Source organism: Anguilla anguilla, chromosome 1, assembly GCF_013347855.1.
Source record: "Anguilla anguilla isolate fAngAng1 chromosome 1, fAngAng1.pri, whole genome shotgun sequence".
Classification (NCBI taxonomy): Eukaryota; Metazoa; Chordata; class Actinopteri; order Anguilliformes; family Anguillidae; genus Anguilla; species Anguilla anguilla.
Window position 1 is genome coordinate 28,408,365 of NC_049201.1, and position 12,195 is coordinate 28,420,559.

The window sequence follows — 12,195 nt, forward strand, 5'->3', positions numbered from 1 at the left end:
ACAGCTACAACTTGTTGACAGCACAAAAATTGATAAATATTGAAATAAGTACATGCTCAATCCTCACATTATACTGATACACATGAACACTGAGCAAAACTACATAAAAACTGACCTTCATGATTGTCATCCTTAAAACATTTAAGGCACATTTTTCTAAATATATTGTGACAGATTACTACAAAAAAACAAAAAAGGCACTTTTTCCAGAATGGCTGCATGGTTTAAAATTTGTGGTAGTAGCAGGTGCTGCAGTGGCAGTCTGTGTGGTTCTCCAGTTTCATGTTATCCAGCTGAGAGAGAAAGGGGAAAAAAGAGAGAATTTCTCACCTATGCCTAGGGTCACAGCTGCAGCACCAACGTAAGATTGCATCACTTTGGTTTTACTAAAGGTTTTACTGGATTGGCTTTTATCCTGGGGACTTTAGGTAGAAGGAGGAAATGGACAATGACAATGCCACAAATTTTCTGTCAAAGATACAGACATGGTGCAGGCTCTGGTTGACTTTTTATTTACATTTTTGTCACACAATTTCTATTTCAAAAACTGTATTCCTCCCATTTTAGAAACATCCTCTTTAGGTTTGGAAGGGCATAGACTAGCCATTGCTTCCTCATAAACATATCCTGCCACCCAGCGGTTCAATAAATTTCTCCAGCTGAGCTGTCTGGTGCACCAAACAACTCATAAATGGAATATTAACTGGATGACCGGAATCTGACAGAGCATGTTCCCCAGCATTTCTAAACAAATATCTGGGCTCTTACCCTTGTCACCTCCCTGGCCACGCAGCACGTTGCCTCAGATGTGATGTTCTTTGGCACCAGCATGGTCTTCTTGGACCGCAGTGGTGTTGGGTACGCCCTGGAGAAACAGCACCCAACGCACTGGAAGATTGGAGCGCTGGGCTTGGAGAAGATCTTATTCTCCTGGAGTCGGCATTCATCGCAGCCACCTTTGAATGTTAAAAAACTTTAAATGTTATTTATATAATAAATTACAATAGAAGTGTTTTTCTTCCATCTTTGTTGTTTAGCTTCAGAATCTCAAAGATTTTCATTTAAAACATAGCTTCAGAGTAATAATACAGTTAATATAAACATTAAAACATTTAATTCACAGTTGGAATTTTTTAAACTGTCATTTAATGCTAAAACTGGTATGTTAAGGAAATCTATAAAATTGTATAACAATTACTGTCAATTTTGTAACCATTATGTTGAGCAAACCCAGGATTGAAAAAGTATGTGAAACCTGCCTCGTGCCATTTCGTTGTTGGGATAAGAATCTATGATGTGAAACAGCATCGACAGCATGAGGAGAGAGGCTCCTGGCTTTCCTGGACACACCATCATGCCTGAAATAAAATGAAAACACACATTATCCATAATTCAGCATTACTGTCCAAAGGAATAGTGTCTTGTCTTTGGATATGCATTAACTTAGTATTCAGATATCAATAATGGTTTTCTACACTTAAAATAAGAATTACTTCTACTACTACTAGTGCTACTACTAATAATAATAATAATAAGAATAAGAAGAAGAAGATGTCAAGCCGCCGCTGAAAAACATTTGCAGAAAGAAACATTGTTACCGTTTCTGAGAAACTGGAGCTTCAGCACTGCTTCGGTAGAGGTAAGTTACAGAGAGTCACTATACTAAGTGCAAGCAGTTTTATACTGACTTCCTCCTCCCACAGTTAGCTACTCACCTGAATGAGATAGCAACCCTCTGACCTTTATTAATGGCCCATGAGATTCACTGATCATTCTCCTACCCAATAATCCCCAGGCTGTACTACCCCCCGCCCCCACCTGGGCCCGCAACTCAGTATCATCGTCATTACGCCTTCATTATTTCCAAAACATATTTCCCGGCTGGCTCCTGTTCTCCTTGAACTGCAGGGCTCAAGCAGGACCTGTCATTTCACCTCACTCGGATTATGGGTAAAATAAACACAAGGTTTGTAGCCAGGTAACCACTGTCATTGAATCACGCTTCCGTTTCCTGTCGTTTTCCTTTTCTTTTTGGCCTTTAGTTTGTGTTTCCAGTGGCATGCAGTTGGCCTGCAGATTTTACCAATCTTTGGATGGTCAGAGACATCACGATTTTCTTTCTGGAAACTCTTATTATTTTTATTTGTGTTCTTAATTTTTGTTCTTATTATTATTATTATTTGTCAAAGTCAAAAATCCCCTATCTAAAAAAATATGGCAATAACTTATCAGAATATTAATTATTGATAATAATAATTAAATTTCATAATTAGGATTGAATTTTATCCAGCACCTTCCATGGATCTCATGACGGGGTGGGTCTCTTCTTGTTTTATTTGACTGGCCACGGCTCCAACTGAGTTTCCCCATCACTGTGCCACTCAGCCCCCTACTGCCCCTACCAGCCCCACATCCAGTGGACACCTGACTTTCGTATCACCCCGGTTTTATCACACACTGTTGCTTCATCGAGCAGTGTTTATGGAAAATGGTTTGAGCAGTATTCATGAACAGCCATTTTCATTTATTTAGTAGATTCAAATGTTCATACAATGGATATCCAAGAAAAGGAGTTTTATTAAGGCATGTTATACGTTGTATTAGGACCATGTGAAGTATTTGATTTTTGACAGAGTTGCACCTGGCCCGTAGGATGAGTTGGTTGACCTCTAAAGACAGTCAAGATTGGAACCTACCTGGCCATGGGATGAGAATGTGACAAATCCTGACCTGGCAGTTCGGACAAGGTATTTTGGTGTAATGGCTTGCCTGTGAAGATTAAATATACCTGGCCAGTAGGGAGAGGAGGTAATGTTTTCTGACCTGGCTATTAGGACAAGGTGGTAAGGCCTTGGTATAATATCCCTTTTAGAAAATTTGGACGAAGAGGTGGTAGACTTTTGTAGGAAAACAAGAAATTTCAGGATGAAAAGTGCTTCATGGTCAAGAGGTCATAGAAGTAATATATCCTGAGCACTGGCGATTGTTGCAGGCTGAAATTATGTGAAGGATGATGTTTTCAGGTAGTGAAAGCACAGGTTTCTTGTTGAACATAGTCTTTGATGACAAATTTGGTTTGGAGATTTAAAACAGGATATAGTAATAAGATATAGAGATTTTAAAGGTGAAAGGCCAATACTATGATCTATATGAAAATACCAGAAAGGATAGGATAGGAATGGCCATAAAACCAATGTTTTTATGAACAAGGTGTCCAGGACCTTGGGCTCAGCTGAGGATGACTGGGGATTTTGACTGCATCCCTCATCCATTTTAAAGGAATCAAAGCAGGATTTTCTCAGCCTGTGTTTACAATCAAAGAAGTTTCCTCCTCCATCTTCAACCCAGCCCATTATCCCCGGTACCCAACTGAGTCACAGACACATGAATTCATTAAAAACATTTGAGTAGCATGGCATGTACAAATCATTTGAAAACCGGACATCTGGCAATGCTAGCCGCACAGCTAGAGGTAACAGTATTAACAGGTTCAATAGAAAATATGCCATATCCACGTTGCTTTTAAGCCCTTTGGTGAACTTCAGCTGATGCCCTGAAGGGAAAGTAATTCCAAGGTTACAGTAACTTAAGGGGTGCATTCAAATTGTTTATTTTTTGCCTCCTTGCTTGCCTTCTTTGCGTCCTTTCCTAGTATGGAAGGCCAAACTGATAAAATATACATGAAATTGACATCTATAATCTTTTGTTGTCAATGCGTTGAGAACATGCGAACAGCACTTTGTCAACATGTTGACAATGCATGATTTCACTAGTGAATTTAATGTATTTTTTGACCCATTTGGCATTCTATACTAGGAAAGAACACACGGAAAGGTAGCAAGGATGGATAAAATAAGCGATTGGTTCATTCAAGAACTGAACTCCGTCAGCTTGTCATCCTGCTTCGCTGTGTATCTGGCCCATTACAGCGGATAGCTAGCTATAGCAACGAGCACTCCATTGAAATCTGATCCCAAACCACTGGCTCTCTAGCCACACCCACCCAAAAACATCCCAAACACATTTTAGAATAACAAATACAGGTAAAGATGCACAAATTTGGCAAAAATGCACAAAGACAGAGATTGCCAGTGCATTATTAGATATGCCTTAGCATGATTATTTTATGATGTTTTCAAGTTTAAAATCCTGCATAGTATGCCTTTAACTTAGAAGGCATTTACTGTGCTCACCCATAAAGATGACGTGTTAACTGCTGAAAATGAGTTATGGAAAAACAGGAAGCCTGTTATCTTCTCTGGCTTCCTTTTTTGCATGTCTGCAAGCCCTTTGTTCCAGAGCATGGGGTAATATTCACATAAGAAATAATCTCTTTATCTTTCATTGCCTGCTGTTTTTGTCATCACCTGGCCTTGGTTGTCTTGGGAACTAAGTCCTGGCTTCAGCCTGGAGTAACTGGACACCAGGGCATCAAGCACCTGGCAGCTGCTCTTCGTGGCCCTGGCCCTTCTCTGCCCTTATGCCTTGATGGTGGAATGATCTAACCCAATAAATCAGGAAGGCAGATTCACTGGATATCTTCCGAAAAGCTCATTTTCAGACTGTACACAAATGTCTCCGTTTAACACCACTGAAGGTGTCATATGATTCTAGCACTGTGTTTCTGTAACAGAATGCACCTTTACAAGCTGTTTAGCTGAATGAATAAATGCTCATTTATTCATTTATAGTGTGCAGAAACTGTCAGCTGAAACAAAGTCTGACATATATTACACCACATATTATATCCCACGACTAATTATTACATAAACACTCAACTAACTGCATATCTCAGGAATTTATTTGAATAAAGCATCGGTTTATGTACATGCGGCTCTGTTGAAATATATTAAATATACCTAATTTTTATTCATTTGTGACTGTATATCTGGTCAGGTTCTAGTGGAATGGAAATGTTCACTCATAAATGGGGCTACTAGTTTGCCTCTATCACATTACCTATAAGTATTCGATTATTTTTATGATTATTATTTTTTTTATTTTTTTTTTTATTTATTTTATTTTATAATCCATTTATTTATCATCGAACTTGTTGATTTCTTGTCAGCAGCCCTTCCTGCCGACATCGTCACTATTTTCCACACTGCAGACACACCGGCAATCATACATTGCCAATGTCGTCGGAGAATAACGAGGTCAGCATATTCTTGGTTCATACGCCCGGTCAAACCAGGCTGCTAGAGAGCAATGAGACCAACAGAACTAGCCGACTTACCACCTGTCGTCCTCGGCGAGGCTCAGCCAATTGTTACCACACCAATGTGGACCTCTGGCCATAGCCAACAATGCCGTGACCGAACACCCAGTCGCAGAGCTCCCGCTTTTGCTTTAGAACAAGCGTCTTTACAGTGTAAGCCACCCAGAGGCCGTCCTCTAATTGTTTCTTCCAGAGGTCCCTGTAGTCACCTAATCAGCGCAGTTTAGTGGCTAATTACACAATTAAGCTGCTAATTGCAGTGTTTATAAACAATTAGACCTACTATGGGGAGAGTGGGAGTGAATATGGATAGAACATAATATGCACACACTATGAAAAGCATGAATGAGTGCCACAGAATCCACCCTATACACTGCACATGAGCATATTTATTTTATGCAAAAGACAGCTTGAGAGGGGTTTAGATGCCATTCAAAATTTAAAATATGCAGTCTTAAGCGCAAATATTCAACTGAAAAAAAGTGGAAAAATTCCAAATTAATGAGGCATATAATAAACAGCAAGGAAATTCCATCAGCTAGACAGCAATGTCAGAATTGCTATTTCGCTTACCATTACGCAATAGAAAATTACCTCATGGAGGGATGGTACAACAATAGTCATTAATTCCTAAAGAGGGTAAGGATCCAACTGTGCTCCTATGGACCGCTTTCTCTCCTTAATGGAGATTGAATCATTCTAATACCTATCCTGGCTAGGCAGATGACTAAAATGATAACTAATGTTATTCACCCTGATAAAACTGGATTGATCACATTACTCAGGCAATAATTCCCCCAGGCTTCTCAACATCACTGTTTGTGCTCAGTCTGATGGAGGAGAGGCCATGATTATGTATTTTGATTCAGAAAAGGCACTTGATTGTGTTTCCAGGAAATCTTTATTTTTATTTTTTTACAGTCAGAGCACATGGGGCGCACATCGGATGTCTTTAACCTGGAACATGGGACACAGCTGGGACGCAATCTGTATACTCACTGTCTTCCATAGGTGCATGGAATATACTCCTCCCACACTAACTTCAAAAGGTAGTGCATCAAGGGTAGTAGACTTAATGAAAATTTTGATATCAAACAATTATTGTAAAATTTGTTCATTTATATCCAGTATGTTTGGGCATGTCTTCTAATCGAGAAACACCCATGCAAACTAGGGGCCATTTTCTTTCCTTTCCTTTTACACTGTCTTCATGGTGATTTGTTTCAGTATACTGCTCTGATCCAGATTTATGCTGTATGGTTATGAAAAATATGTTTATATAAGATGTTTAGTTGTTCTGACAGGTTCATACGGTGTTTGATTTCATGTTATATTATTTTTTTTATTTTTTTTTATGAAACATTATATTCACTATTACACAGTAATGTCCAGTATTAAGATGCATGACTTCCATGACACAAACATGACACATGATGCATGACAGAAACCTTTGAAGTCTGTATGGGAGGAGCACATCTCAGGTACTCACTGTAGGAGATTTAGGGTCCAATTCTTAAATTTTAATTTAAATCTAACTTAAATTTTTTTAATTCATTGGTTCTGATGAAGACCGATGTAGTAGAAACATCAACTGCTTGCACGATAAATTGAACATCTTTTTTTGTTTTCTGGAGCATTGAGCGAGGGTGCAAGTCTTTCCTTTCTATTCTTAACATGTTCCTGTGACCCAGCACCATGTGGAAGCTTTTTTTTTTTGGCGTGCTTATGTTTGCTCTGATACAGTGATGCAGTCTGTCCCCAATTCGTTTTTGCCATATGTGTTGAGCCTTTAGCGCAGATGGACAGTGTAACAATATAACAATATGTTTGTTGTTGTGTTTTGTTTTGCTATGCGTGTGTTGGTCTGGAATAGCAAATTCCATGACCATGTTATTTTATGTTGTTAAAACTTGACTGATAAATGAACTAGCCTTGTAACCCCTCCCACCCGCCCAAAGGGATCACAGAGCTTCTCCACCCTAGCTCCCCAGTGGTGGAACGAACTCCCCGTCCCTCTCCGAACCTCCCCCTCACTATCCATCTTCCGCCGTGGCCTGAAGACTCATCTCTTCAGACTATACCTAGACTAACCACCACCACGCTGTATAATAAAAAAAAAAAAATAAAAATAAAAATAAAAAAAAAACCCTCTTTCCTGTCACTTGTTACATGTTGCCCCATCCCTGCACTTCTTGGTAATTTGTATTTGTCCTAATACTGTAGCTTATTCTTCTGCCTAGTTGGCTTTGCAGATGTTAGACCAGAATAGTGTTCATTGTTCTCGGCTAGAAATAGCTGTGCATAATAAGTAATTGTACCTTACTGAACCCGTGTTCAGCAGTTGTCTACGACCATGAAATGCACTTTTTTGTACTTCGCTTTGGATAAAAGCGTCTGCCAAATGAATGTAATGTAATGTAATATATATTAACGTGCCACTATCCCAAAACACAAATTAACCTTCATTAAATGGTGATACTGTTAACTTCTATATTTATCTGATGCATAAATATAATTTCCTCTGATTAAGAATAGTGTAATATTACTTCTCATCTTATGCAAATTATTGTTTTCAATTTGCTTATTTATATATTCATTATCATGACCATTATCCAAACTATTGTCGTTGGGCTCTACAGACGTATAGAATTCTGATTGGTTGTTGATTTTAATTTGTTCTGAGTAAACCTGACCACACCTCACTACAACAGACACGACAAGAAAATTTATGGGATCTTAATTAGTGGACAGAAAGTTCTGGTTATGCAGATGATACCTTGATGTATTTGTAAAATACTTTTTTTCTATGCATTCTCTTAAAGATTTTATCAAACTGTTTGCTTTTTTTTCTTCTGGTTATAAGGTAAATGCCAAACGACTATGGCAATGTACAAAGGAGAACAGATTCTTCAAAGGGTTAAGGTTAACAGTGTATGGACAAATGGCCAATGGGAGGCATGAAGTATCTTGCAATCTTTATGTCTTGGTCACTGGACTGTAAAATGCTCAGAGTTCAGTCCTCTTACAGAGCACATGGTCTATATTGGACTCACATGTAGTCTACTTTGTACAGAGTTTAACTGGACATTTTACTGTGTAGGTACATGTAGGCTGTATCAGGCCAACAATGATAAGATAATTAACTGTATAAAAATGACCTAGATCACAGGCACACGCTACCCGGTTCAATTCTGAGAAGAGCAGGGCCTGTACATATGAATGAATGTCATCCCTAGATTGTTATCTCCATAACAAATGTTCCCTGATCCTATCCTCAAATCTACATTGACTTGCAGGATCATCTTATCCCATGTATCATATGGCAATGAAGGTGGCCATGTATCATATGGCTAGGAAGATTTAACACCCTACAGCTCCCAAAAGCAAAAGGATGCTGGCACTCCACAGCCTACGATTGTATTTCTGGGTAGCTCAGCTAAAGCCAGTGGCTTAACGGTGGGTAATACGGTTGACATCTGATGGGTGAATAGCAGCATATCATGATTGCAGAACTGCCCTTTGTAGGACAACCTCTGAAAGACTGCAAACTGAACAGATGGTCAAACATTTTACAACAAACCTGGGAAGATGCTTGGAAAGCATATGGATTACCCATCCCCATCTGCCGTAACTTTAAGGTTTGTGAAGGACCTTATCCCTTTCCACCTTGACACAGGTTTCAGATATGGTGTAATATATTTACACCATCTTTTTGATTGTTCTGGGCCTTATCTGAATTAATTTGAGTAAATAAGAGAAATATTAAACCTCCTGAGAATAGATGTTTACATATATTTGCTAATAAGACACATTCATAATAAACCTAATGGTTTTTACGATAGTAAAGCCGAAGGGCAACAGAAAGTTGGTAACCCATCAGGAAAAGCCATATGTAATATGCATCCAATAATTTCAAGAAAGTCCCATTAAATGAAAGAAGGTGGGAATCTGAATGAAAGCAAAAACTACATAGTGGAGAGCTGGAAAGAAATTGGCTCTGAGGCTCACTTAGAGTGCCTAGAGTGAACACCAGACACTGTAAAAAAAAAAGTAAACAAAAAAAAAAGGTTTATCTCCCCAAGTTGTTGCTGGAGGGACTGCAGAGAATACTTTCTGGTCATGCCCAAAACTGAAGGTTTACTGGGTTAACCTATATGAAATACTGAACAATGTCTTCTATATTGACATGCCAAGAAATTCCATGGTAGGTTTTCTGGGTGTGGCCGCTGAAGGAATTGAAGGGAGGTCTCATACTAACTTTCTTCTGATCTTATTTGCTGCAGCCATACAATTACTACTAATGGTTGAAAACTATCCCTTCTGCTCATGAGACATGTCTGCAGGCTTGGGGTCTGTATGGTATGGAACGGATAACACAACCCCTACGCCTTTGAAAACTCAAATGCGTTAAAATATGGAGCCCAGTGACGAGGATATTGATGCCCTGACCAATATGTGATTCATTTGTGTATCCTTATTTCCCCATTAAAAAAAAAAATTCTTGTTGTGTCAGGTGTTTCTTAGGTTTCATGTGCAAGTGACAGCGTGGTTGTGAGTGCTTGTGGGTACGTGCGCCGGTGTACATAGATGAGTGTATGTGTGTGCGTCCCCTTGTGGTCAGGGAGGTGGGTGTGGGAAGATGGGTGGATTATGTTGCAAAGGGGATTATGTGAGTGGAGGGAAGAGGGTGCGGGTTCTTGGGGAACACGTACGTAAATCTGGGTTCTTTATTACCATACTGATTACAACCATCTTGTTCACTTTCTTAGGCGTTTTATTTCTTTTTTTTTACCATACCATGCTTGTAACAAGAAACTCTCATGATAAAAAAGTGCCTGCCTTTGTGGCCAACAGTGCAAGCTATATGTTAAAAGCAGACTTCCATGCTCTTTTAAAAGGCTTATTGCCAAATTCATCAATCATTTTAACTTGCGATGCCCACATTGTGAAAATGGTTGAATTTGGCAAGTAATTTCCCTAAAGTTTACAAGCTCATGTCCAGTGTCAAGAACGTTATTAAACATTGCACAAGCTGGAAAATGTGCTACATGGAGCATACTAAGAGCAAGATTACAGAGCAAGGTTCTTTGTCAATAAAACTCCACTGAACCATGTAAAACCAGATGCGACAGCTGGTATTCTCATGCAGAGTGGCAGATCCCAAGGCATTGTTAAAGGATAAGTGTTTGGGTCCACAGTTCTTGATAGTCACTGAAAATTGCAAGAGTCTGATTGACATAAACCAGTGCTTTGAAAGTCATGATGTAACAAACCCAAAAACCTGTAATAAAATTCAACCGTTACAAATGAATATTGTGGCCTGGCTTAGCAACACAGCACAGACAAAATAACAAAACACCAGTGCCTCAAAACATTGAAGGCTACAGAGAAACCCAAAACATATTACTACGGTGATTAACTCCAACACAAACCACATTTCCTCTGTCAACCAACATGAGCGTCTTAAGGTTGTTAGGATTTCTGATACCAAGCAAGTGTGTAGACTTAAGAAATGACAATCCCCTGTTTCAACAAAAAATGTAGAACTGAGCTGGGTAATTAAAAACTATATGCACAAGAAAACTGCCCTGCAATATCACTGTTTGAATTATGGGATACAGCTGAATAAATATTTTCCAATTTTACTCAAATGACAAAATGATACTTGCCAATGTGTTACTTCATCTGGACGTGTTTTCACCAAGAATTATCAATTAATGATAGAATAGACATCTGAGAATTTTTCATTTGAACTGCACATGACATTCACCATGTTTATTTCATACATAATAACTTTTTGAATGTGTCTGAGCAGCAGATTAAATGTTACATAACTCCTCTAATTTTTAAATGTACAGCAAGCTCCATAATGTTTTGGACAAAGACATACTTTTTGTTTGATTTGATTTGCCTCTGTACTCTACTTTAGATTTGTAATCAAACAATTCACATGTGGTTAAAGTGCATATTTTCAAGTTTTATTAAAGGGTAATTTTATACATTTTAATTTAATACTGTAATGAAGAAATTACATCACTTTTTACACATAGCCCCTTCTCCCCCATTTCAGGGCACCATAATGTTTGAGACACTCATTCACAGGTTTGGAGTCAGGTGTGTTCAATTGCTTCCTTGGTGCAAGTATTAGAGAGCTTTCAGTATTGAGTCTTGATTCTAGGCTTTTTATTGCCTTTGCAGTCAGTATACTGCTGTCTGTCAACATGACGACCAAAGTTGTGCCAATGAACATCAAGGAAGCTATTATGAGACTGAGAAACAGGCCAGACCTTAGGCTTACCAAAATCACATGTGCTGTCTTCATCATTAAGAAGACAGCACTTGTGAGCTCAGCAATCTCAAAGGGCCTGGTAAGCCAAAGAAGACCTACAGTTGATGACCAAGGAATTCTCATCATAGAGAAGAAAAACTATCAAACACATGTCCAACATGATCAGTAATAATGTTTAAGAGGTAAGCGTGGATGTATCATTGACTACTGCCAAAGACTTCATGAAAAGAACAACAGAGGCTACACTGCAAGATTCAACCCACTAGTTAGTTCCAAAACAGGATGACCAGGTTACAATTCACCAAGCAGTACCTAAAAGAGACTGCCGTTCTGAATAAAAAGGTCTTGTGGACAGATGAGAACAAGATTCACTTGTATCAGAACAATGACAAGAGCAAAGTGTAGAGACCAAAAGGAACTTTCCAAGATCCAAAGCAGCCCACCTTATCTGTGAAACATGATGGTATGGGTGTTATGAATTGGGGATGTATGTCTGCCACAGGTACTGTCTAACTTGTCTTCACTGATGTCAACAGAATTCATTCTTTAGTGTACAGAAGCATCTTATCTTCAGTTCCACCAAATGGCTTCCAAACTCATTGGACAGTGCTTCATCCTACAGCTAGACAATAATCCCAAACATACTGTGAAAACAGCAAATTAGTTTTCCAAAACCAAAAACAGGAAA

General features: G+C 38.8%; 1 protein-coding gene across 1 annotated transcript; it reads right to left on the reverse strand.

Moving 5' to 3' along the window:
- LOC118209618 (glycoprotein hormones alpha chain) lies at positions 1 to 1,766 on the reverse strand. The gene is made up of 4 exons (XM_035385111.1): positions 1,716 to 1,766; positions 1,260 to 1,358; positions 769 to 956; positions 1 to 293 (listed from the first exon to the last, which is right to left on the reverse strand). The coding sequence occupies exons 2-4, from the start codon at positions 1,354 to 1,356 to the stop codon at positions 225 to 227; spliced, it is 354 nt and encodes a 117-aa protein (XP_035241002.1). The 5' UTR covers positions 1,357 to 1,358; positions 1,716 to 1,766; the 3' UTR covers positions 1 to 224.
- Positions 1,767 to 12,195: the final 10,429 nt, after the last annotated feature.